The sequence below is a fragment of the Rattus norvegicus genome, chromosome X (assembly GCF_021556685.1).
Source record: "Rattus norvegicus strain SHRSP/BbbUtx chromosome X, alternate assembly SHRSP_T2T, whole genome shotgun sequence".
Lineage (NCBI taxonomy): Eukaryota > Metazoa > Chordata > Mammalia > Rodentia > Muridae > Rattus > Rattus norvegicus.
In genome coordinates this window covers 31,232,293-31,257,973 of record NC_141554.1, presented here as the reverse complement: position 1 = coordinate 31,257,973, position 25,681 = coordinate 31,232,293, and the positions used below count along the sequence as shown (strand labels likewise).

Below are 25,681 nucleotides of genomic sequence, written 5' to 3'. Positions count from 1 at the left end.
CTGTGGATACTGAGAACTGAACCTATGTCTTTTACAAGAACAAGTTCTCTTAACCAATCAGTAATCTCTCCAGATTCTAAAAGACTTTGGATTTTGAAACAGTGATATAACTGTGGAAGACAATGGAACTTTTGATGATAGACTAAAAGCATTTGCAATATGATATGGTGGCAAAACCATGGAGACCAGGAAGTGGAATATAGTCATTTCAATGAGAAATCGCCCACACAGTCTCAAGCATTTGAACACATGACCCCAGTTAGGGATGCTGTTTGGGAAAATTTAAGAGATGCAACCTTGCTGGGTGGGGTCATATGCCTTCAATCTCAGCACTTGGGTAGACCTCTGTGAGTTTCAGGCCAGTCTGGCCTACAAAGTAAGTTCCAGGATAGTCAGAGCAACTTGGAGAAACCCTGTCATGAAACAAACAAAATGAAAAGAAACAAAAAAGAGGTTCAATGTTGCTAGAGAAAATATGTTATTAGGAACAGACTTTGATAGCTTAAGACCCTAAGGTATTTTTGTGGCAAAAGCTACCATGCCAGTCTTTTGCTGCCATACTTCTTCACTACCATAGGCTCTAACCCTCTGAAACCATAAATCAAAATAAACTCATCTATATGTTTCTTGGCCTTAGTGTTTTATCACATCAATAGAAAATATACCCCAGTCATATATCTCTTTAATGAAATGGTACGATACTTCTATGGACAACGTTATATTTTTAAAAATGAGTTATTTGAATGAAAAATTTCTAGAAAATAAAAACAAATGTGGCATAGGTGTATAACAAAAATTTTAAGTTTAAGAAGAATTGCTGACTAAGGATGTTGAACATTTCTTTAGGTTGAAACCATTCAATATTCCTCATTTGAGAATTCTTTGTTTATCTCCATACCCCATATTTAATAGGATTATTTGGTTTTGTGGAGATTGACTTCTTGAGTTCTTTGTATGTATTAGATATTAGCCCTCTGTCAGATGTAGGATTGGTAAAGATCTTTTCCCACTCTGCAGGGAAATGAAAATCAAAACGACCCTGAGATTCCACCTCACATCAGCAAAAAACTCAGATGACAGCAGATGTTGGCAAAGATTTGGAAAAAGGGGATCATTCCTCCATTGTTGGTGGGATTGAAAGCTGGTACAACCACTCTGGAAATCAGTCTGGCAGTTCATCAGAAAACTGGACGTAGTACTACCTGAGGACCCAGCTATACCACTCCTGGGCAAACACCCAAAAGATGCTTCAACATATAAGAAGGACACACGCTCCACTATTTTCATAGTAGCCTTATTTATAATAGTCAGAAGCTGGAAAGAACCCAGATGTCACTGAACAGTGGAATGGAAGCAGAAAATGTAAAACATTTACACAATGGAGTACTACTCAGCTATTAAAAACAACAACTTCATGAAATTCTTAGGCAAATGTATGGAACTAGAAAATATCATCCTCACTCACTGATAAGCAGGTATTAGAACAAAAGTTCGGATTACCCAAGGTACAAATCATAAACCACATGAAGTTCAAGAAGAAAAAATGACCAAAATATAAATGCTTTAGACCTTCTAAGAAGAGGGAAAATAGTACTCAAAGGAAGAAATATGGAGACCAAAAGTAGAGCAGAAACTGAAGGAAAGGCCATCCAAAGACTGCCTCACCTGGAGGGTCCAGACACCAAACTCAGACAATAATGCTGATGCCAAGAAGTGCATGCTGACAGAAGCCTGAATATAGCTGTCTGCTGAGAGGCTCTGACAGAGCATGATAAGTACAGAGATGGATGCTTGCACCCAACCATTGAACTGAGAATTGGGTACCAAATGGAGGAGTTAAAGAAAGGACTGAAGGAGCTGAAGAGGTTTGCAACCCCATAAGAAGAAAAACAATATCAACCGTTCAGACCCCCTGAGATCCCAGCAACTAAATTACTATCCAAAGAGAACACAGGGATGGACCAATGGCTCCATCTGCATATGTAGCAGAGGATGGCCTTGTCAGGCATCAATGGGAGGATGGCCCTTGGCCCTGTGAAAGCTCGATGCCCCAGTGTAGGTGAGTGTCAGGGCATGGAGGTGGGAGGGAATGGGTTAGTGGGTGAGTCTGTGAGTGGGTAAGTGGGTGAAGAAGCGGTCTCATAGAAGCAGGGGGAGGGAGAATGGTATAATAGGTTTCTGGCAAGGAAACCATGAAATGGCATAATATTTAAAATGTAAATTAAAACATATCTAATAAATGAAAAAAGAGAAAATATCATCCTGAGTGAGGTAACCCAGTCACAAAAGAACACAGATGGTATGCACTAACTGATAAGTGGATATTAGTCCAAAAGCTCAGAAAACCCAAGATACAATTCATAGACCATATGAAGCTCAAGAAGAAGGAACAACAAAATGTGGATGCTTTAGTCCTTCTTAGAATGGAGAACAAAATACTCATGGGAGGAAATACAGGAACAAAGAGTAGAGCAGAGACTGAGGGGGAAGACCATCCAGAGACTGCCCCACCTGGGGATCCATCCCATATGCAGCCACCAAAACCAGTCATTATTGCTGCTGCCAAGCAGGATTTGCTGACAGGACCCTGATATGAATGTCTCCTCAGAGGCTTTGACAGAGCCTTACTGATACAGATTAAGATGCTTGCAGCTAAACATTAGATTAAGCACAGTGACCCCAGTGAAGGAGTTAGAGAAAGGACTGAAGGAGCTGAATGGGTTTGCAACTCCATAGGAAGAACAACAACATCAACCAACCAGAACCCTCAGAGCTCCCAGGGACTAAACAACAAAGAGTACACATGGGGGTACCTATGGCTCCAGCTACAAATGTAGCAGAGGATGGCATTGTCTGCCATCAATAGAAGAAGCTTGGTCCTGTGAAGGCTGGTTTCCCCAGTGTAGGAGAATGCCAGTGTGTTGAATTAGGAGGGGGATGATCCTTATAAAAGCAAGGGGAGGGGAGGTGGGAATGGGGGGCTTCTGGAGGGGAAACCAGGAAAGAGAATAACATTTGAAATGTAAATACATAAACTATCCAATAAAAAGAAAGTGAACTAAAAAAAAACTGTTCATACTTATCCTTAACACACATAGCTTAGTGCAGTTCTAAATCCTCATCAGATAATCATAGTGCACTGGAGATCTGTTAACACAAAAACTCAAAACTGGTCAAAATGCAATGAATAAAAGTCTTTGGAGTCCATATGAACAACAATGACAAGCAACCAGACTTCCAGGGACTAAGCCACTACCTAAAGACTATACATGGACTGACCCTGGACTCTGACCTCATAGGTAGCAATGAATATCCTAGTAAGATCACCAGTGGAAGGGGAAGCCCTTGGTCCTGCTAAGACTGAACACCCAGTGAACGTGATTGTTGGGGGAGGGTGGCAATGGGGGGAGGATGGGGAGAGGAACACCCATAAAGAAGGGGAGGGGGAGGGCCCAGAAACCCGGATGTTGGCCCGGAAACCGAGAAAGGGAATAACACTCGAAATGTAAATAAGAAATACTTAAGTTAATTAAAAAATTAATAAAAAAAAGTCTGTGGAGTCCTCAGTCATAAATGGGACACCTAAATCATACTCCCTTGAGGCTCAAGGAACATTACAGAAGAAGAGGTAGAAAGATCGTAAAATCTAGAGGCCAGGAAAGACCAGAACAAAACTGTCTTCTGGACAGGAAAGGACTGATATAATCATGAACTCAGAACAGCTCTTATTGCTTTCACAGAACCTGCAGGAGATCAAGCTAATCAATCTTCCAGCATGGGCCAAGAAAAGACTCAGGGAACTCCACACAAAGTTGAGGATCTAATGAGATGTGATAGCTACTGTGGAGGAGTAAAAGGGTATGGTCCCTCATTATGTGACCATGCTGCAGTGGATGGTCCCAAAACCATGAGTATATGAGCAACACAAATTGGACTCAGTAGTTTATTAAAAATTCAAATGAAATGAATTTGAGACCAGGAGAAAAGGAGAAAGGAGTTGTCCTAGGAAGAGTTGGGGAAAGAACTAAAAGGAGGTGGCTGGTATTTGAGAATCGTGACGAAAATATATTAACGTACCAGGAGCTCAGAGTTACCCTTTTAAATTCCAGACAAGTAAATCTTCTAATTTGGTACAGGACAAATAAGCCAAATTCTAGACATCAGAACCATAGAATTGTAGCTCTTCAGACAACATGTAGTTATATTCCTTCTATACAGCAAAAAGATGAAGGCCAGATTATTTTAAAGTGATTTTTCAAGGTTACAAAGAGAATAATAACAATGAAGAAGTAGTGGGGTTGGGGATTTGGCTCAGTGGTAGAGCTCTTGCCTAGCAAGCACAAGACCCTGTGTTTGGTCCCCAGCTCCGAAAAAAAAATACAAAAAAAAAAAAAAAAACCAAAACAAAACAATGAAGAAGTATTAGAACTCAAGGATCCTGTCACTTTTCTGCTACCTCAGTTTACCATTTTAACTCCTGCCTAGACTTCTAGACAAAACATTCCAGGTCTGAATTAGTCTAGGAAATATAGCTAACACACCAGTGGTCATACTAGGTTACCAGTGTTTTCTAGTCTGGGGATGAAACCCGGAACAGGGACTTCCAATCACTGTACAGGCCTGTGACACATAGGAAGAAGAAGTAGAAAGAATCGCATGATATTCATAAGTTTAAAATATTGACCAAAACTAAAACAGTATGAATGAATGAGTCTGGAAGTTACATTAGCACACAAATTGATATGTAACTATCTTTGCTAAAATCTTAAGGTGAGTATATAGTGCATTGCCATTTATCATGACAAATATGCTCAAAAAAGGAAATTTGTTCGTATGGAAGTTTTTCATGTAATCTAAAGCCAGAATAAATTTCTTGGATGAGAAATTAGAAGGTTTAACATAATTAAATATATTCAGCTCTTAGCAGAGATCTCAAACAAATCGTAATCTGGGATATAATTCACAATCTACACACTGAATGGAAAAAAAAGGCCTTTCTAGTTTTTTTTTTTTTCAGAGCTGAGGACCGAACCCAGGGCCTTGTGCTTGCTAGGCAAGCACTCTACCACTATGCTAAATCCTCAACCCCCCCCTTTCTAGTTTTAATAGACTGAGCCCAGCCCAACTGTGACACAGGCAGGCTCTAGTGACCTTTGCTTTTTCAAGAAGGTCAGACAATCTGTTTCACACTCCTGACATATGCACAAATTTGCACTAAAAATTATTTCTCTTGAAAAAGAAGACCTCAACCTCCATAGCTGTTGGCGGAAGGTATAAATATGTCTTTCTTTTCTGAGGCATAATCAGGAGTCAAGTGCATTTATTATATGGAATCAGAGAACCAGACAATGCCAACACATTGCATTTTGGCAGCTGTATGTGTCAGTAATTGGAAAGTAAAATAATGGATCATTAGTCCCAACAAGTGAAAGCCTAGTATTCAGAATTTATGAATTGATTATTCTATTTATCACTAGGACATGATGATTCATTATGTTCCCACCCAGAAAGAACAGAGGTTTTACCTTTCTTGAGGTTTCCTTTGAACATATAGTTGACTGCCAGGTGATCTGCAGATAGCCTGTTTCCCTTCTTTTCATGTACAGGTATGTCTTCATGCAACAAGAAGAGTACATAAAAATTGAGTGAATTTTCTAAGTATGAAGTCATGTTTTGTTTAACATTTAAACATTTTAGCCATGCCCCTTCATTCTCCATCCTTTCTCACTAGAACTATTCTCTCCAAGTTCCATTCCTACTTTCATCTTTATATGTGTTACCTACTGAGTTTGTTCTTGCTTCAGCATGGGTAGGAAGTTATTTACTAGAGCAAGGACAACTTTGACTACTGAAAAAAAAAAAACAACAACCATGATGGAGGGTGGAAATTAATGAGCCACTCATGGAGGTGTTGATACACTCCTCCTTCTAACAATAATTAACTGTTCTAGAGCCTCAGAAAAGGGTTGGGCTTCATGGACCTCTCCAACAACAGGTAACTGCCAGGAACACTTCAGGAAAGAATAGGCTTCATGAGTTCCGTGTTTGTGGGGGTAAGGGGGACTTAATGACCACAATTCTGACAACAGTTAACTGTCTTAGACCTCCATTCTGACAACAGTTAACTGTCCCAGACCTCCATTCTGACAACAGTTAACAGTCCTAGACCCTCAGGGAGGGTTAGTCCTCATGAGCCTCTCCTCCAACAACAGTTAACTGCTAATAGCATTCAGGGAAGTATAAGCTTCAAGTGTTCCTTACTGGGCAAGCAGGACTTCAAAGATCCCCTTAAACACCACTTAACTGTCCTAGACCCTTCTAGAGGGGTATTGCTTCAGGGAGAGGTAGGATTCATGGGTTCCTTATGAGGGGCTCAGAGGCCTCTCCTCTAACAAGAATTAACTGACCCAGACCCTCAGAGAAGGGTGGGGCCTCATCAACATCTCCTCCAGCAATAGTTAACTGGTAGAAGACCTTCAGGGTGAGATTGGAACTCAGGGCCCCTTAAAGTAGTTCCCTTGGATCCTCCTGTAATAATAGTAAACTGCCCTAGTTCCTCAGGCAGAGATGGAAACTCTTAGGCATCTCTCTCATGTGAAGGTTGATGATAAGCCATAAGAATAAAGCTTTTGGAACATGAATCTATTTCTATTGCTAAGTCCTTGTTCTTTTTCACTAGTTGTAATTGGGATTCCCAGATAGGCCCCCTTTGTACATGTTGCCTAGATGCTTTTGAAAGGTAGACAAGGAACTGAAACTGAGTATTTAGCTGGGCATAGTAGTTCAGGCATAAAGCATGTGATACCAGCATTCAAGAGTCTGGGGCAGTAGATTGTTCCAAATTCTGGGCTATACAGAACTACACAGGGAACTCTTGGCCAGTCTGGGCTAAGTATTTTTCTCAAAATAAAAATCACTGATTATCTGCCTTCAGCACTGACACTGTATAAAAACACCTTAGCACAAGGAGCTGTAATTATTAAAGTTCATTTTCTTTTTTGATCATATGTTTTTTTAATTTTAGTTCTCCTAGTCATTGTTATGTAATTTAGCAAGCAAAAAAAATAATTGGCATTCATTCCAATCTAACATGAACTAAAGTCCCCTGCTTGTGTTCACAGAAAACAAGAACTGTCTGGCGTAAGTCATATGGGATATCTGAGTCGTCCTTCACTGAAGTACAAAAATCTGATTAAAATGAACTTCAAATCCCTCTCAGATCAAGAGAAATCAGAACTTAAATGTCAGGGTTAGAGGTGGTAAAATAATGATTAAAATAAAATATATCATTATGAGATGAGAAAGAATCACAAAGAGCAGTAGTCAAGGATTTGTTTGCAAAGGATTATTGTGTGTTTCCTAACACCCAGCACAATGACAGGAGACTGAAAGTCAGTCATGCAATAGGGACTGCTGCTGTATGTTTCAAGACTCTTGCAAAAACAGCCATGGAAATGACCATGCATATTGCATACCGTAGAAGCAAGGTTCAATTTAAGCACTGGGAGGTGAAGGGTCATGGAGGGCTTCACTGAGGTTACTGGAACTGCCCCAAGCTATCAGAAAGAACCCCATTTGGTTTTCATAAGCAAAGAATATTGAAGATCATTTCCAGTGAGATCACAGAATCTTGTGCCTTATCTGGGAAGTTCCCAGACACCATTAAAAAGAACATGATATAGAGCAACTCTCTTTATAACAACTTGCCTTTTCTAATCAACAAATCTTAAATGATGAAAAAATAAAACAGTAAACAGGATAAAACATATGAAAAGTAAAGTAATATTACCTTAAGTATAACCTTAGTGCCATCAATCCCTAACCCTGCCTGCTTCTGTCCCACTCCCACAGGCAATCTCATGCTTGAGGCTCTTTTGACATTGCTCTCAGGAGCTCAACATAATAACTCAAAATAAATGACAGGAAGGAGGCATTCCACCTGGGAACGAGGCTGACCTTCAACTACAGTTGGGCTAGAAGTAAAGGGCTGCAGAGAAATGATATGGGGCTTTTTTATTGCTGCTTTGTGAGTGCAATGTGGCAGATCAGGACTGCAAAAAAACCTAACAATCTAATCCTAAAGCACATTTAACTTGGTACTGTCAGACATGCACAAAGCCCAGTTCTTTCTCTCACAATATGGCTTGAAGTGTTTCCTATTGAACTGCTGCCTTAAGTTCATTACCTTGCTGTAACAAAATACCCAAGAATTGGTTCTATATAAATAACAGACATTTATTTTGTAGTTTTAGTGGGAAAGAAGAGGAAGCTCAACGTACCAGCTACTTTTGGTGTGCAAAGGTATGTAAGAAGCAAAGTTTAGTGAAAGTAATAGAAAAACCAGAATTGTTAAGCAAGCAAATTTTTTAATCCAGGGAAGAAAATGACTGATACTTGTTCACCAGGAAGGCTGGAGTTGATGTGGTTTAATAACCTGGTGATCTCTTGTTATTCTGTAGAGCCAGCCTTCTCCTGAATCTCCCCAAATCCTGAGCATTGTTTAGGGTTATCCCTGAGCTTTGCCTATTAGCGAATAAAAACCATCATTATGAAAGAGGTCCAATGTACTTTGGAATCTCAACTACTAGAACCCATCTTTATGCTTATTACAAATGCTTCCTCCCTAGGCCCAAATTACTGAGCACTGCAACTCAGTCAATGGAACTCATATTTAAGGTGAAAGTCACAGGCACTTTTCTATAGAGATGTACTTTGCAACAGAATTTCCTGTGTAGTCATCCCTGAATCTTTCTGTGATAACTGTCACACAGAGACTTTTTCAAGTTTTACTGTGTTTAAATATGTAAGAGAAAGAAACCACTTGGCCAGACTACAGAACTTTTGACTCGGTTCCTGCTAAAGAGGTGCCAACCTGGGTTTCATTCTTAATCTTACATGAATTATTTCCCTGACAACCCTGATGTTTGCAGGGACCACAACATGTAGGGAAGCCCTAGTTGGCTTCCAAGCCATTTGCAATCAAGTATTTGAATTGTTGCTTTCTACAGAGAGAAAGAACACTTATGACCTTTGGGCATAGATAGAAGAAAAAAGGCCACTTCTAAAAACTCCTTTGTAAGACCTCAAAAATATCCAACCCTTGGATTAGGTTTCTAAGTAAGAAGAAAACAGTTCAACTGAATCACAAAGGCCCCAATACTATCACAATGTTGATCAAGTTTCAGTGTGTAATCTTGAGAAAGCACATTGAGACCACAGCATTTCTTCTTGTGGAAACTTGTAACTTCTTCTTCAGTTGCTGAAAGGTTCCATGGATACACCTACTTCTACTTTACTCTTGATTATCACCTCTCACAAGTTCCTTATGCCCCTCCCACACACAAATCTAGTTTGACTGTTTTCTTGAGAGGATCCCTCCTTGAATACCTAGTTGAATCACTGGAAATCATCCCTTTGAGAAACAAGACATTCAGCCTTTAAATTGCTTCTATGGTAACCCTCACTGTCTTCCCTGCCATTCAAGAAATTTTCAGCCACACAAATTCAAACATCACTGGGCAAAGGTCAGAGAGCAGTCTGTGCAACCTGTGAGCTCTAAGGATACTATGTCCAGATTTCATGAACTTTAACTCCAAGCTCTCTTCTGTCCTTGGAGCTATGGCTGCATAATGTGTTCCTGCCTCTTCCTAAGCATCCAGGGATAGCTGCATAGATGTATGCTGTGCTCTATTTAGTTTCTTTAATCTACCTTAGTCTCCCTCACAGACATTTGAGGGGAAGGACAAGATAAAGGGTCCTAAACAAACACAATCTTTTTTCTCTAATTCGAATATTTTATGTACCCCTAACCCACTGCCCAAGGTTCATTGGTTAAAAGCTTGCTCCTTTCAGGGATGTTGCTGGCTATGGTAAAAAATTAAAAGTAAAAGCCTTGAAGAAGGTCCTTGGTTCACTAAGACTTGGTCATTGAAGCAGATGTAAGTACTCTTTCTTCCTCTCTCTCTTGTTTGTTTGCAAGCCATAAGAATCCACCTGGAGCCCCCAGGACACAGGAACTGAGGAGCAGTCTGGGACACGATCCTTCCAGAATCTGTGTGCACCCAGAGCTAATACTATGCCACAGCTCTATGTACCCAGATCCTGTTGGGAGAAAGCTGGTCTCCAAGGAGTGTTAACACACCCAAGTGCATAGATAAGAACAGCATTTCTGCTCTGAGGGACCTGCCCTAAGCCCTCAGGACACAATAATCAGGAAGCAGTGTAGGACAGTATCCTTCTGGTTTCTGCCTGTGCCTGAAGCTGTCCCTGTGCCACAGCTCTCCGTACCCTGATCCTGCTGGGAAAGATCTGGACTCTCAGAAGTACTGACACTCCTGAGAACACAGGTGAGACCACCAATTCTGCTTACATTCCTGGCCCAAAAGGAACCTGCCTGGAGCTCTCAGGACACAGAAACTGAGGAGCAGTCTAGGATAGGATCTTTCAAGTTTCTGTCTGCACCATGAGCTGATCTTGTGCCACAGCTCTCTGTACTCAGATCCCATGCAGAAAGAGCTGGTCCTCCAGTAGTGCTGACACACAGGCTTAGAAGAGGGGTAACCACTGTCAGAGACAGCCAGACTAGCTAACACCAGAGATACGAAGAAGGTGAGAGACAAGGGCAAGAACGTAAGCAACAGAAACCAAGGCCACTTAGAATCATCAGAACCTAATTCCCTGACCAAAGCAAACCCTGGATACCCCAACAAAACAGAAAAGCACGATTTTTTTTAAAAATCACAACTCATGATGAAGTTAGAGGAATTTAAGAAAGACAAAAATAACTCCCTTAAAGTGATATAGGACAACAAGGTAAACAAGTAGAATCCCTTAAAGGGGAAACAAAAAATCCCTTAAAGAAATATAGGAAAGCACAAAAAAAAAAAAACAGGTGAAGGAATTGAACAAAACCATCCAGGATTTAAAATTGGAAGTAGAAACAATAAAGAAATCACATAGGGTGACAGAAGTTAGAAAAACTAGGAAAGAAATCAGGAGTCATGGGCTCAAGCACTACCCTCAGAAAAAAAAGACATAGAAGAAAGAATCTCAGATGCAGCAGATAACATAGAAAACATTGAGAAAATGGTCAAAGAGAATGCAAAACACAAAATCTCCTAACCCAAACATCCAGGAAAGCCAGGACACAATGAGAAAATCAAACCTAAGGATAATAGGTATATAAGAGAGAGAAGATTCACAACCTAAAGGGCCAGTAAATATATTCTACAAAATTATACAAGAAAACTTCTCTAATCTGAAGGAAAAGATTGCACATAAACATACAAGAAGCCAATAGAACTGCAAATAGATTGAACCAGAAAAGAAATCCCTCCTGTCACATAATAGACAAAATGATGCCAAATGCACAAAACAAAGAAAAAATATTAAAAACAGTAAGGGAACACGGTCAAGTAACATAGAAAGGCAGACCTATCAGAATTACACCAGACTTCTCATGAGAGACTATGAAAGCCAGAAAATTCAGGGCAGATATCACAGAGACCCAAAGAGAACACAGATGTCAGCCCTGGCTTCTATATCCAGAAAAACTCTCAATTAACATAGATGGAGAAACCAAGATATTCCATGACAAAACCAAATTTACACAATATCTTCCACAAATCCAGCCCTGTAAAGGATAACAGATGGAAAAATCAAACACAAGGAGGGAAACTATACCCTATAAAAAGCCAAAAAGTAACAAACTCAAAGAAGAGAGCCACAAAAACATAATTCCACCTGTAACAACAAAAATAACAGGAAACAACAATCACAATTCCTTAATACCTCTTAACATCAATGGACTCAATTTTCCAATATAAAGACATAAACTAAAAGAGTGGATATGAAAGAGGACCCAACATTTGGCTGCATGCAGGAAACACACCTCAGTGACAAAGACAGAAACTATCTCAGAGTAAAAGGCTGGAAAACAATTTTCCAAGCAAATGATCCCAAGAAACAAGCTGGAATAGCCATTATAATATCGAATAAAACAGACTTTCAACCAAAAGTTATCAAAAAAGATAAGGAAGGACTCTTCATCCTCATCAATGGAAAGATTCATCAAGACAAACTCTCGATCCTGAATATCTATGCTCCAAATGCAAGGGCAACTACATTCATAAAAGAAACCTTACCTAAGCTCAAAGTACACATTATACCTCACAGAGTAATCATGGGAGACTTCAACACCCCATTCTCAGCAATGGACAGATCATGGAAACAGAAACTAAACAGATATATACAGAAACTAACAGAAGTTATGAACATGATGGATTTAACAAATATTTATAGAATATTTTATCCTAAAACAAAAAATATACCTTCTTCTCAGCACCCCATGGTACCTTCTCCAAAATTTACCATATATTGTCATAAAAAAAAAACCTCAACAGATACAAGAAGATTGAAATAATCCCATGCATGTATCAGATTCAGAAATTAAGGCTGGTCTTCAGTAACAACAAAAAGGATATGAAACCCAAATACACAAGAAGTTGAACAACGCTATACTCAATGATAAATCAGTCAAGGAAGAAATAAAGAAATAAATTAAAGACTTTTAAGAATTTAATGAAATCGAAGGCACAACATACCCAAACTTATGGGACAAAATGAAAGCAGTACTAAGAGGAAAATTCATACTACTGAATGAAACTGGAGAAAGCATATACTAGCAGCATGACAGTACACCTAAAAACTCTAGAACAAAAAAAAAAAGCAAATATACCCAAGAAGAGTAGACACCAGGAAATATTCAAACTCAGCGCTGAAATCAACGGAGTATAAACAAAAAGAACTATACAAAGAATCAACAAAATGAGGATCTGGTTCTTGGAGAAAATCAGCCATGTAGATAAACCCTTAGCCAGACTAACTGGAGGGCACAGAGAGTATCCAAATTAACAAAATCAGAAATGAAAAGGGAGACATAACAACAAAATCAGAGGAAATTAAAAAAATCATCAGGTCCTACTACAAAAGCCTATACTCAACAAGACTGGAAAATCTGCATGAAATGGATAATTTTCTAGACAGATATCAGGTACCAAAGTTGAATTAGGATCAGATATACCTTCTAAACAATCACATAATTCCCAAAGAAATAGAAGCAGTTATTAAAAGTCTCCCAAACAAATAAAGCCCTGGACCAGATGGGTTTAGTGAAGAATTCTATCAGACCTTCATAGAACACCTAATACCAATACTGTCCAAACTATTCCACAAGATAGAAACAGACATAGCACTACCAAATTCCTTCTATGAAATCACAATTACTCTTATATCTAAAGCACACAATGACCCAACAAAGAAATAGAACTTCAGACCAATTTCCCTTATAAAGATCAATACAAAGTTACTCAATAAAATTCTCACAAACCAAATCCAATAACACAACAATATGATCATCCAACATGATCAATAAGCTTTATCTCAGGGATCCAGGATTGCTCAATATGTGGAAATCCATCAAGATAATTCACTTTGTTAACAAACTCAAAGAAAAAAATCCACATGATCATCTCATTAGATGCTGAGAAATCATTTGACAAAATTCAGCACCCCTTCATGATAAAGTATTGGCAAGATCAGGAATTCAAGGCCCATACCTAAACATAGTAAAAGTGACATACAGCAAACCAGTAGCTAATATTAAACTAAATGAAGAGAAACTGGAAGCAATCCCCCTAAAATCAGGAACTAGACAAGGCTGCCCACACTCTCCCTACTTATTCTATATAGTACTCAAAATCCTAGCCAGGGCATTCAGACAAAAGGAGGTCAAAGCGATACAAATTGAAAATGAAGGAGTCAAAAGATCACTATTTGCACATGATATGATAGTATACTCATATAATGATACTCAAACAAACATAGCCTTCCTTTACTCAAATGTTACACAGACTGAGAATGAAATTATGAAAAGGAAACCTTTCATGATAGTAGGAAGACCTTCATAATAGTCACAAATAACATAAAATACATTGGTGTGACTCTAACCAAGGTAAAAGACCTGTAAGACAAGAGACAAACCTCTAAAGAAAGAAATTGAAGAAGATCTCAGAAGATGGAAAGATCTCCACTGTTCATGGATTGGCAGAATAAATACAGTAAAAATAGCCATCTTGCAAAAAGCAATCTACAGATTCAATGAACTCCCCATCAAAATTCCAAACCAATTTTTCATAGAGTTAGAAAGAACAATTTGCATATTCATTTGGAATAACATAAAAACCATGATAGTGAAAATTATCCTCAACAAGAAAAGAACTTCTGGGGGAATCACCATCCCTAGCCTCAAGCAGTATTACACATCATTCATGATAAAAAAAAAAAACAGACTGTATGGTATTGGTACAGAGATAGGCAGGTAGAAAAATGGAATATAATTGAAGACCCAGAAATGAATCCACACACGTATGGTTAATTGATCTTTGACAAAGGAGCTAAAACCATCCAGAGGGAAAAAAGAGCATTTTCAAGGAATGGTGCCAGTTCAACTGGAGGTCAGCATGTAGAAGAATGCAAATCGATCCATTCTTATTACCCTGTACAAAGCTCAAGTCCATGTGGATGAAGAACCTCCACAGAAAATCAGATACACTCAAACTAATAGAAGAAAAAGTGGGGATGAGCCTCAAACACATGGGTGCTGGTGAACAGAACACCAATGGGTTGTGCTTTAAGATCAAGAATCAACAAATGGGACCTCATAAAATTGAAAAGCCTCTGTAAGGCAATGGACACTGTCATTAGGACAAAGGGCAACCAACAGATTGAGAAAAGATCTTTACCAATTATATATCCGATAGAGGGCTAATATTCAAGGGACTCAAGGAGTTAGACACCAGAGAATCAAATCACCCTATTAAAAATAGGGTACAGAGCTGTACGAGGAATTCTCAGCTAAGGAATATCAAATGGCTGAGAAGTACCTAAAAAAATGTTCAACATCCTTAGTCATTAGAGAAATTCAAGTCAAAACAGCCCTTTGATTTCACCTCAACAAATGTCAGAATGGCTAAGATCAAAAATTCAGGTGACAACAGATGATGGTGAGGATGTGGAGAAAGAACAGTCCTCCACTATTGGTGGGATTGCAAACTGGTACAACCACTCTGGAAATCAGTCTGGAGGTTCCTCAGAAAATTAGACATTGCACTACCTGAGGTCCCAGCTCTGTTACTCCTGGGCAAACATCCAAAAGATGCTCCAATATATAACAAGGACACATGTTCCACTACATTCATAGCAGCCTTAATTATAATAGCCAGTAGCTGGAAAGAACCCAGATGCCCTTCAACAGAGGAATGGATACAGAAAATGTGGTACATCTACACAATGGAATACTATTCAGCTATTAAAAACAATGACCTCACCAAATTCATAGGCAAAAGTATGGAAGTAGAAAATATCATCCTGAGTGAGGTAACCCATTAACAAAATAACACACATCATATGCACTCTCTGATAAGTGGATATTAGCCCAAAAAGTTTGAGTTACCCGAGATACAATCCACAGACCACATGAAGCTTAACAAGAAGCACTACCAAAGTGTGGATGTTTCAGTCCTTCTTAGAAAGGGGAATAAAAATATTCATAGGAGGAAATATGGAGACAAAGTTTGGAGCAGAGACAGAAGGAAAGGCCATCCAGAGACTTTTACACCTGGGTATCCAGTATATATATATATATATATATATATATATATATATATATATATATATATATATATATCCACCAAACCCAGACAATATTGCTGATGCCAAGAAGTACATGCTGACAGGAGCCTGAATATAGCTGTCTCAGAGAGTCTCTGCCAGATCATGGCAAATACATAGGTGGACACTTGCAGCCAACCATTATACTGAGAATGGTGTCCCCATTGGAGGAGTCAGGGAAAGGATTGAAGGACCTGAAGGGGTTTTGCAACCCCATAATCACAATATTAACCAATTAGCGCCCCCAGGACTAAACCACAACCCAAAGAGTACACATGGACAGACCCATGGTTCCAGTAGCATATATAGGAGAGTACGGCCTTTGCACATCAATGGGAGGAAAAACCCTTGGTCCTGCCAAGGCTGGATTCCCCAGTGTAAGGTAATGTCAGGGCGGGGGGTGGGAAGTAGAGGTCACTGGGGAGGGGGAACACCCTCATAGAAGAAGGGAAAGAGGGATGGGATAGGGGGTATAGAGATGGGAAACTAGGAAAGGGGTTAGCATTTGGAATGTAAATTTAAAAATATCTAATAAAAAAAGAAAGAACTCACTCAAACCAGGAAAAAAACAATGGTGTCAATATAAAATTGTAACAATAAATATGTTATGTATATTTTATGTAAGATTTTTTTATCTTTATTGACTTGAGTATTTCTTATTTACATTTTGATTGTTATTCCGCTTCCCAGTTTCCGAGCCAAAATCCCCCTTCTCTTCTATATGGGCTTCCCCTCCCCATCCTCCCCCCATTACCACCCTCCCCCCAACAATCACTGGTGTAAATTTTTTAAAAAAGAAAATGTATTCTGATTCTTGCTGCCTCTACTTTGTAGACTAACTGGAAAGTAGAAATTTTGTTAGGATTTTTGCAAAATGTATCTATTTTGTTTAAATAATTGTAATACCATATGAAAAACATGTAAGTGACATTAAAGCAGAAGAAGAGCTACTGTGGGAAAGAAATAGAACAGCAGGAGGAGGTCAGATAGGCAGAGGAAGGTAATAAAGATAATGTCAATAAAAAGTATATGAAAATGCTTAAATAAAATCTAATGTTTTGTATGTTGTCTTAGTATTCTAATGTGAAGAGACACCAGGAGCAGAGCAACTGACTTCTGTTTGTTCATTTGTTTGTTTTCAAGACAAGGCTTTTCTGTGTAGTGGATATGCTGGAAATTGTTTTGTAGACTAGTCTGACCCTGAAGTCACAGAAACCCACCTGCCTTGGCCTCCCAAGTGCTGGAATTAAGGGCATGTGCTTCGATGTCCACTGACCACATCAACTCTTGTAAAGGAAAGCATTTAATTGTGGCTTGCTAACAACTTAAGAGGTTTAGTTCATTGTCATCATGGCAGGAAGCATGGCAGTGTGCAGCAAGATGTGGAGCTGGGGAAGTAACCAAGAGTTCTACATCTGAATAATCAGGCATCAGGGAGAGAAAGACACTTAGCCTGAATTGGACTTTTGAAACTTCACAGCCCACCCTCAGTGACATAATTCCTCCAACTATTCCACACCTATGTCAACAAGGGCACACCTCTTAATCCTTTCAAACAGTGCCACTGCCTTGGTGACCAAGTATACAAATTATGGGGATCATTCTCAAACCAACTTATGTCCTAATTTTGAAAAAGAAGTTAAAGTAGTCAAGATAGGATAAGAGAAATTTTTAATCAATATCAAAAGGAAAAATTTGAAAATTGGATTCTACAAATAACAGACTTAATCTTTAAACTACTCATATGTGATGAGAAAAGATCAAACCAATTTGAAGTTGTCATGTTAACATTTTCATGGGCTCCCACATCAAAACCAGTTTTCACACCCTGTTCAAAATATTTGTTTGTTCATATCTCCAGTGGTGTTCACAGAGCTGATCAAGTAGCAACTGCTTGTATAAACAACTTAGAAGTAGATTGATGAACAGACATTAAGAAAAACCTTGGCCAAAAACTCTGAGCCTCTTGGTCAAACAAATTAAAATTTTTATCAACTCCTTAAAACAGACAGGCACTGTAAGTTATATGAAAACCCTACAGTAAATACCAGAGAATTTATGGCAATTATTTGTTCAACTAAGTATTTTTTTCTTTTTTTTTTTTCTGGAGCTGGGGACCGAACCCAGGGCCTTGTGCTTTCTAGGCAAGCGCTCTACCACTGAGCTAAATCCCCAACCCCTTCAACTAAGTATTAAAAGGGATGCACTTCTCTTTCCATAGTATAGCTCATTTCCCCAGAGCTAATCCACCTACATCTCCATAGAGACCTGGCTTTAATAGCTAAATTATAAATTCACATATAAATAGCACGATCAATACTTGCTATTGAAATTAAAACAGCTGTATTCCAAGTAGAAGACAAAACAATAAGTAACAACCCTTGCACATTTTGAATCCATTGGGCATATCTCTTTTCAGGCATGCTCCCTTTCTTATCTACCTTTCCTGGTGCTAGTCCATTCATGCTATTTTATCCTGGAGATCATCACACCATCTAAGGAAAGCTAAATTACTATATGAAGAAAAGATCATTTCTAAAGCAATATAAAGGTTTACAATTGGAGGTTAACTGATCTTTCTCCTCACACAGTGGTTTTGACCTAGTAATTTAAAAAAAAATGAGTAGCAAATGAATTTTCTCCTATAACATGTACTAGAATATTGACTTTCAGAAACTGCCAGAAGTCAAGAAGCACCAAAACTTTCTCCATTGAGCCATCCTTTGACCTTTGAGTGTGATATTAGAAATGAAACAAAGACTCCTCAGAGCTTCCTCATTTCCTCCAAGGATGAAATCTTCACCCTTCCACTCACCGTGCCCAGCATTAACTCTGTCAATAAATCCTTCAGGACTGCCACTACCTCATTGAGACTGTCTTCTCTACCTAGGATTTGCATGGTTGCAACACCAAGAGCTCAGAGCCTAAAATAGAAGAGAGGGTAAGTAAATAATTATTTTCATTTAAAACACTTTAATTTTAGCAAACATTTGCCAAGACCCAGGTATGAACCTAGGAATGCTATCACTGCTTGGTCCTGAGCATAAGGGACTTTTTTAGAACCCTTTGAAAACAGTGTGAGTTAGTCATCTCAGGCATGTAATCTCTGCTTCTCAGAGGCAATGACAAGATGATAGTCCAAGGATAACCTGGGGTGAATTCCAGGACAACCTGGATGACTAAGAAAGACCCTAGCTAAGAAAAAAATTATTAAAAGAAGATTAGTGATTTAGCTCAGTGGTGCAGTATCTGAGTAACATTTGGGAGACCTTGGATTCAAACCCTGGTACCACAAAAAGATTTTAAAACAACATAAACTAAAGGAAATCCAGGTGCATTCTAAAGACTTAAAATACAACAATGAACAATTCTAATTATTTCCTTAACCAATCAAAATTAGAATTCCTACAGTTATATATATATATATATATATATAATGTAATGCATATGACATATGACACATATATAACATATATACAATATATCTATATTTACTGTGTAACAAACCACTTCAAAATGTTATGGCTTGAATCAGCAGCGATTTATTTTTCCTTTATGATTTTGTGAGCTGGTTCAGCTGGATGCTTCTTCAGGTCCATTTATCCTTGTCTGGAGTCACCTACATAGCTGTGTTCAGTTAGATGAACACAAACATTTAAGAAAACTTCTTTGCTCCAGTGTATAAGTGTTTCACCATGTGGAATTTCCACATGGTTGGCTTGGGCTCTCTCCTAGCATGGTGTTCTCAATGCAGTCATATTTTTTTCCCTGAAATAGAACCTGGCTACAACAACCCCATTTTCAAGCTGTATAGAAACCTGCATATAAGCAAGTTAACTATTTCTCATATCCAGAAAAAATGACTTCTACAAATGGCAAAGGTATCCAATCAGATATCATAGTGAGCCCATGTTTTATGACATTGTATCTCACAAGTGTATTTTCTTATAAGTCTTCAAGGTTAAAATTTACTGTTTCCTGAAATAGTAATTTCTCACAAAGTAGACTCTTTCAGTAGAAAATATTGGGATTTTCATTAGTTTTGTGAAGTGGGCACATGACATATGCATTGAAATAGAAATTTTGTTCTCATGAGATCTATATCATACATAATTCATGGTCATGTTGGCCTCTGGTAAAGCCTAGGGTCATTGATTCTGATATCCTTTCCCATCAATTCTTAAAGCCCAGAATACCCAAAAAACCATTCACAGACCCTATGGAGCTCAAAAAAGAAGACCAAAATGTGGGTGCTTCAGTCCTTCTTAGAAGAGGAACAAAATACTCAGGGGAGGAAATACAGGAACAAAGAGTGGAGCAGAGACTAAAGAAAAGGTCATACATAGACTGCCCCAACTGCGGACCCATCCCATATTCATCCACCAAACCCAGTTACTATTGGTGATGCCAAGAAGTGCTTGCTGACAGAATCCTAATATGGATGTCTCCTGAGAGGTTCTGCCAGTGCCTTACTGATACAGATGAGGATGCTTGCAGGTAACCATCAGACTGAGCATGAGGACTGCTATGGAGGAGTTAGGGAAAGGACAGAAGGAGCTGAAGGAGTTTGCAACCCATGGGTAGAACAACAATATCAACCAACCAGACCCTACCAGAGCTCCCAGGGACTGAACCACCAACCAGTGAGTACACATGAAGAGACCAGTGGCTCCAGAAACATATGTAGCAGAGGATGGCATTGTCTGGCATCAATAGGAGGAAAAGCCCTTTGTTCTGTGAAGCCTCATTTCCCCAAGGTAGGGGAATGCCAGAGCATTGAGGTGGAAGTGGGTGGATGGGAGTGGGAGCATCTTCCAATAAGCAAGAGGAGTGGGATTGGGGGAGGGGGAAGGGGATAACATTTGAAATGTAAATACATAAAATATCCAATACATTTTTAATTGAAAAAAAAGAAAATTGAAACAGTGGTAAAAGTAGAAGGAATTAATCTAACTTTTACACTCAGTCATAAAGCTACTCAACCACATTTTCAAACCTCTTTAAGAACTTTAACCTTTTTTCTGGCTTTCAGTTTTCTGTATATTATTTGTTGCATGCACAATAATTAATGTAAAAGTTTCTCCAAGCATATGGCTTAATAGCCTCTCTGGAATATTTGTGTTTCGTCTTCCTATCTTGCCACGCAGCAGAACAAGTTACAATAAGCATTCTTTGGTAGTTTTTTGTACATCTTCATATATCAGTAACATTGAACTCAATCCTGAAGCTATAGCCATTGAAATTCTTAAAAGTTGATCCCAAGCATCATTTCCAAGAGTTGACATATTCAGCTCAGAGTTGCAGAGGTTTTAGGCCATAGGTGACTGGTCCCTTTGCTTCTGAAACATTATAACAGAAAGTATAATGGCAGAAAGGCATAGCTGAGGCAACTTCTCTGCTCAGGTAGCATATAAGAGAGCATACTCGTACATCAGAATTGCTAAACTCCAGTCAGATTCTAAGAGAGACAATGCCAGAAATGAACCCACACACCTATGGTCACTTGATTTTTGACAAAGGAGCCAAAACCATCCAATGGAAAAAAGATAGCATTTTCAGCAAATGGTGCTGGTTCAACTGGAGGGCAACATGTAGAAGAATGCAGATTGATCCATCCTTATCACCCTGTACAAAGCTTAAGTCCAAGTGGATCAAGGACCTCCACATCAAACCACACTCAAACTAATAGAAGAAAAACTAGGGAAGCATCTGGAACACATGGGCACTGGAAAAAATTTCCTGAACAAAACACCAATGGCTTATGCTCTAAGATCAAGAATCGACAAACGGGATCTCATAAAACTGCAAAGCTTCTGTAAGGCAAAGGACACTGTGGTTAGGACAAAACGGCAACCAACAGATTGGGAAAAGATCTTTACCAATCCTACAACAGATAGAGGCCTTATATCCAAAATATACAAAGAACTCAAGAAGTTAGACCGCAGGGAAACAAATAACCCTATTAAAAAATGGGGTTCAGAACTAAACAAAGAATTCACAGCTGAGGAATGCCGAATGGCTGAGAAACACCTAAAGAAATGTTCAACATCTTTAGTCATAAGGGAAATGCAAATCAAAACAACCCTGAGATTTCACCTCACACCAGTGAGAATGGCTAAGATCAAAAACTCAGGTGACAGCAGATGCTGGCGAGGATGTGGAGAAAGAGGAACACTCCTCCATTGTTGGTGGGATTGCAGACTGGTAAAACCATTCTGGAAATCAGTCTGGAGATTCCTCAGAAAATTGGACATTGAACTGCCTGAGGATCCAGCTATACCTCTCTTGGGCATATACCCAAAAGATGCTTCAACATATAAAAGAGACACGTGCTCCACTATGTTCATCGCAGCCTTATTTATAATAGCCAGAAACTGGAAAGAACCCAGATGCCCTTCAACAGAGGAATGGATACAGAAAATGTGGTACATCTACACAATGGAATATTACTCCGCTATCAAAAACCACGAGTTTATGAAATTCGTAGGCAAATGGTTGGAACTGGAAAATATCATCCTGAGTGAGCTAACCCAATCACAGAAAGACATACATGGTATGCACTCATTGATAAGTGGCTATTAGCCCAAATGCTTGAATTACCCTAGATCCCTAGAACAAACGAAACTCAAGACGGATGATCAAAATGTGAATGCTTCACTCCTTCTTTAAATGAGGAAAAAGAATACCCTTGGCAGGGAAGGGAGAGGCAAAGATTAAAACAGAGACTGAAGGAACACCCATTCAGAGCCTGCCCCACATGTGGCCCATACATATACAGCCACCCAATTAGACAGGATGGATGAAGCAAAGAAGTGCAGACTGACAGGAGCCGGATGTAGATCGCTCCTGAGAGACACAGCCAGAATACAGCAAATACAGAGGCGAATGCCAGCAGCAAACCACTGAACTGAGAATAGGTCCCCCGTTGAAGGAATCAGAGAAAGAACTGGAAGAGCTTGAAGGGGCTCGAGACCCCAAAAGTACAACAATGTCAAGCAACCAGAGCTTCCAGGGACTAAGCCACTACCTAAAGACTATACATGGACTGACCCTGGACTCTGACCCCATAGGTAGCAATGAATATCCTAGTAAGAGCAGCAGTGGAAGGGGAAGCCCTGGGTCCTGCTAAGACTGAACCCCCAGTGAACTAGACTATGGGGGGAGGGCGGCAATGGGGGGAGTGTTGGGAGGGGAACACCCATAAGGAAGGGGAGGGGGGAGGGGGATGTTTGCCCGGAAACCGGGAAAGGGAATAACACTTGAAATGTATATAAGAAATACTCAAGTTAATAAAAAAAAATTTTTAAAAAAAAAGAGAGACAATGCCAAGGAAGCAATTATTCGCATTAATAAATAAACCTAGAATACCCAAAATGTATTTTCTGTCATGTACTGAACACAGAAAGTAAAAAGGGACTTGTGGAGGGAATATACTCCACCTATGATGAGTGGAGCAACATGCATGTACATACAAGATAGGAACTGAAGATTGATCATTTTTGGATACTACCAATCCTGCTTCCTCACATGGATTATATTTCACTTTACCAAAGTTAGTTAAATTATATCACTAATAACAATTTAAATGCTGTGTGACATGTTATATCAAGTATATAAAAATGTGGCCATGGTATTAATGAGGGGTTCATATAAGGAACCACCTCTAAGGAGTTATTGGTAGTTGATAGCTGAAGGAAGAGGGAGAGCATCATCCTTATGCATGAGTGTGGCCTCTGGTCCATCGTTTATGTTCCACTGACAGGTCTTGTACCCTTGTACATACAGAAATCACAAATTGGGGTTATAAAAATGTAAAAGACATGAAGTTGGGAAGGGTTGCTTGAGAGGAGTTGAAAACAGAGTACGGAGTGGGTTTGACCAAAATGCAATATATTCTTAAGGAACGAATGAAATATTTTTTGAAGTTTGTTGTCATGCTGTCAGTAATGAGGCAATATAACACTTCTTTGGGAAGGGAACAACTAGAAATTCTTCACAAAGCCAACAACCTGTACTAGTAATCAAACCCTTGAGCTGCTTTAACGGAGGTGCTTATGGCATCTGGGGAACTTTTTCCTACCATGTACAATTCCAAAAGAACTGCCTGCTGCTATTTAAAACATCTATATTAGGCAGAGTCTGTTGATGACCTACAGTAAATAATTCCCAAATGTCAATGTGTTTGTATATTTCTCATTGTATTAGTCACACAGGTTAACAGGTATACTCTGCTCCATACAGTCATTTAGGCACCCAGGATTCTTCTAAAACCCTGGCAGCTGCTTCCACTGGAAGCTCTGCAATAGGTCATTCATCAAGGAAGGGAAAAGAAAACAAAGCAAAATACATATTGAATAGAGACTGTAGAAGAGCCATGCCTATAGATGCTGCATAATCCATTCCCTACCCAACTATAAAGAACCCTGGGAAATGTGGTCAAACTGTTATGACCTTAGAATGAAAGAAAATGGTTAAGTTATCAGTCAGACTTTACCTACTCCTACCATATATAAATATGAAGACATTCTCTTATTAAACAGTTGTTCAGTTGTATTTATTAATTCCTGATGTCAGAAATGGGAGAACAGGATCCATGACACAGTTTTGAAGAAATCACTGAGCAGAAGCTTATGAAGAAAATTAAAGGTCTTAGCATCAGAAAGGTTTGTTATAAACTGAATCTAAATCCTGTTTCCTTTCCCATTGTCAATGAAAATTTAAAATATAATGAGCTAAAAATAGTAAAAAGTCATATTTCTGGTTTCTCCCTTGATTATTGATTTGTTATTTTTTTCAAAATAGCTCCCTCTCCTGGATGATTTGTCTGTGTGTGTGTGTGTGTGTGTGTGTGTGTGTGTGTGTGTGTAGTTTGCCTGTTTGATAATCAAATGTTGACTAGTAACTTAGAATACATGTCAGAAGATGAAAGAAATAGCCGAATGGAAAATTACACATCTATAATACAAGCACTCTAGAAACTGAAGCAGGAAAGTCACAAATTTAAGGCCAGCCAAGTCTACACATTGAGAACCTGTTGAAGATGAAGAGCAATAAAAGCAAAGAAGAAAGGGGAAAGGATGAGAAAGAAGATAATGTGGTGAATGAAAATGTACATAAGAAAAAAAACAGTATAGAAAACTTATTGAAATGTAAGTTTCCATAGAACCTTCTACTTCCTCCCCACTGGATACACTTCTCAATATTATTCATTACTACTAATTCACAGGCATATTTTAAACATTTCTAAAGATATCATATTCAATAATTCTGCATGACAAATTTCTTCATTTCTGGAATCATGAGTAGTTTAGAAGTGTAGATGTTTTAAGGAGAAAATTTGGGAGTATATTTGTTTACCTGTTTTTTGTTTGTGTCTGAATTAAAGGAGGATAATTAGAATCTTTCTATACCTCACTTACTCTACCAGAACAGATGTTTGGAGATGGGATATTCATATCTTCAATATATTTGTAATTAGTTCATAGAGAAGGTTATATATTTTTACAAGAACATGTAAATAACATTTAGACCACTTGAGATAAGGTATGTTGCTGTAATAAAAAGTTTCAAAGGCTTGAACATTAGTTTACTTCTTAGTTGCATGAAGTCTGATAAAAGTTGGCCAGAGCTCATCTCCATCTGGTGACTTTTGGAATCCAAGTTTCTTCCATCTGGTGCTGCTGCCCTCTCAAGATGTAAATTCCCAGATTGTGATGGTTGGAAAAGAGAGTACTGGAAGAGACACAATAGTTCTTTACTTAGTTGGCCCATAAGTAATTCATGCCATTTTCATGCACAATTGATTTAACGGAACTTACTAGATAGCCTATAGACCACTCTAAAAGCATCTGGGAAGTATAGAGGAACACATTGTAAGTTTGATGAAAACAACCATCTTTGCCTTATAAGGGAAATAAGATTACTTGCAGAAAGGTTCACAAACAATGTTCAT

At 38.8% G+C, this 25,681-nt stretch overlaps 1 protein-coding gene across 3 annotated transcripts in view; it reads right to left on the bottom strand.

Moving 5' to 3' along the window:
* Positions 1-25,681, bottom strand: part of LOC120099331 (uncharacterized) — a 51,000-nt gene that overhangs the window by 10,780 nt on the left and 14,539 nt on the right. The window contains exons 3-6 of one of the 3 annotated variants that reach the window (XM_087600962.1): positions 25,320-25,461; positions 18,545-18,653; positions 5,526-5,612; positions 297-413 (exon numbers count right to left, since the gene is read on the bottom strand). In XM_087600962.1, the coding sequence (XP_087457088.1) occupies positions 18,616-18,653; positions 25,320-25,461 (180 nt within the window). In that variant the 3' untranslated portion in view covers positions 297-413; positions 5,526-5,612; positions 18,545-18,615. The remainder of the gene's footprint in view (positions 1-296; positions 414-5,525; positions 5,613-18,544; positions 18,654-25,319; positions 25,462-25,681) is intronic. The other 2 variants (XM_087600961.1, XM_087600959.1) reach the window with 2 other exon arrangements.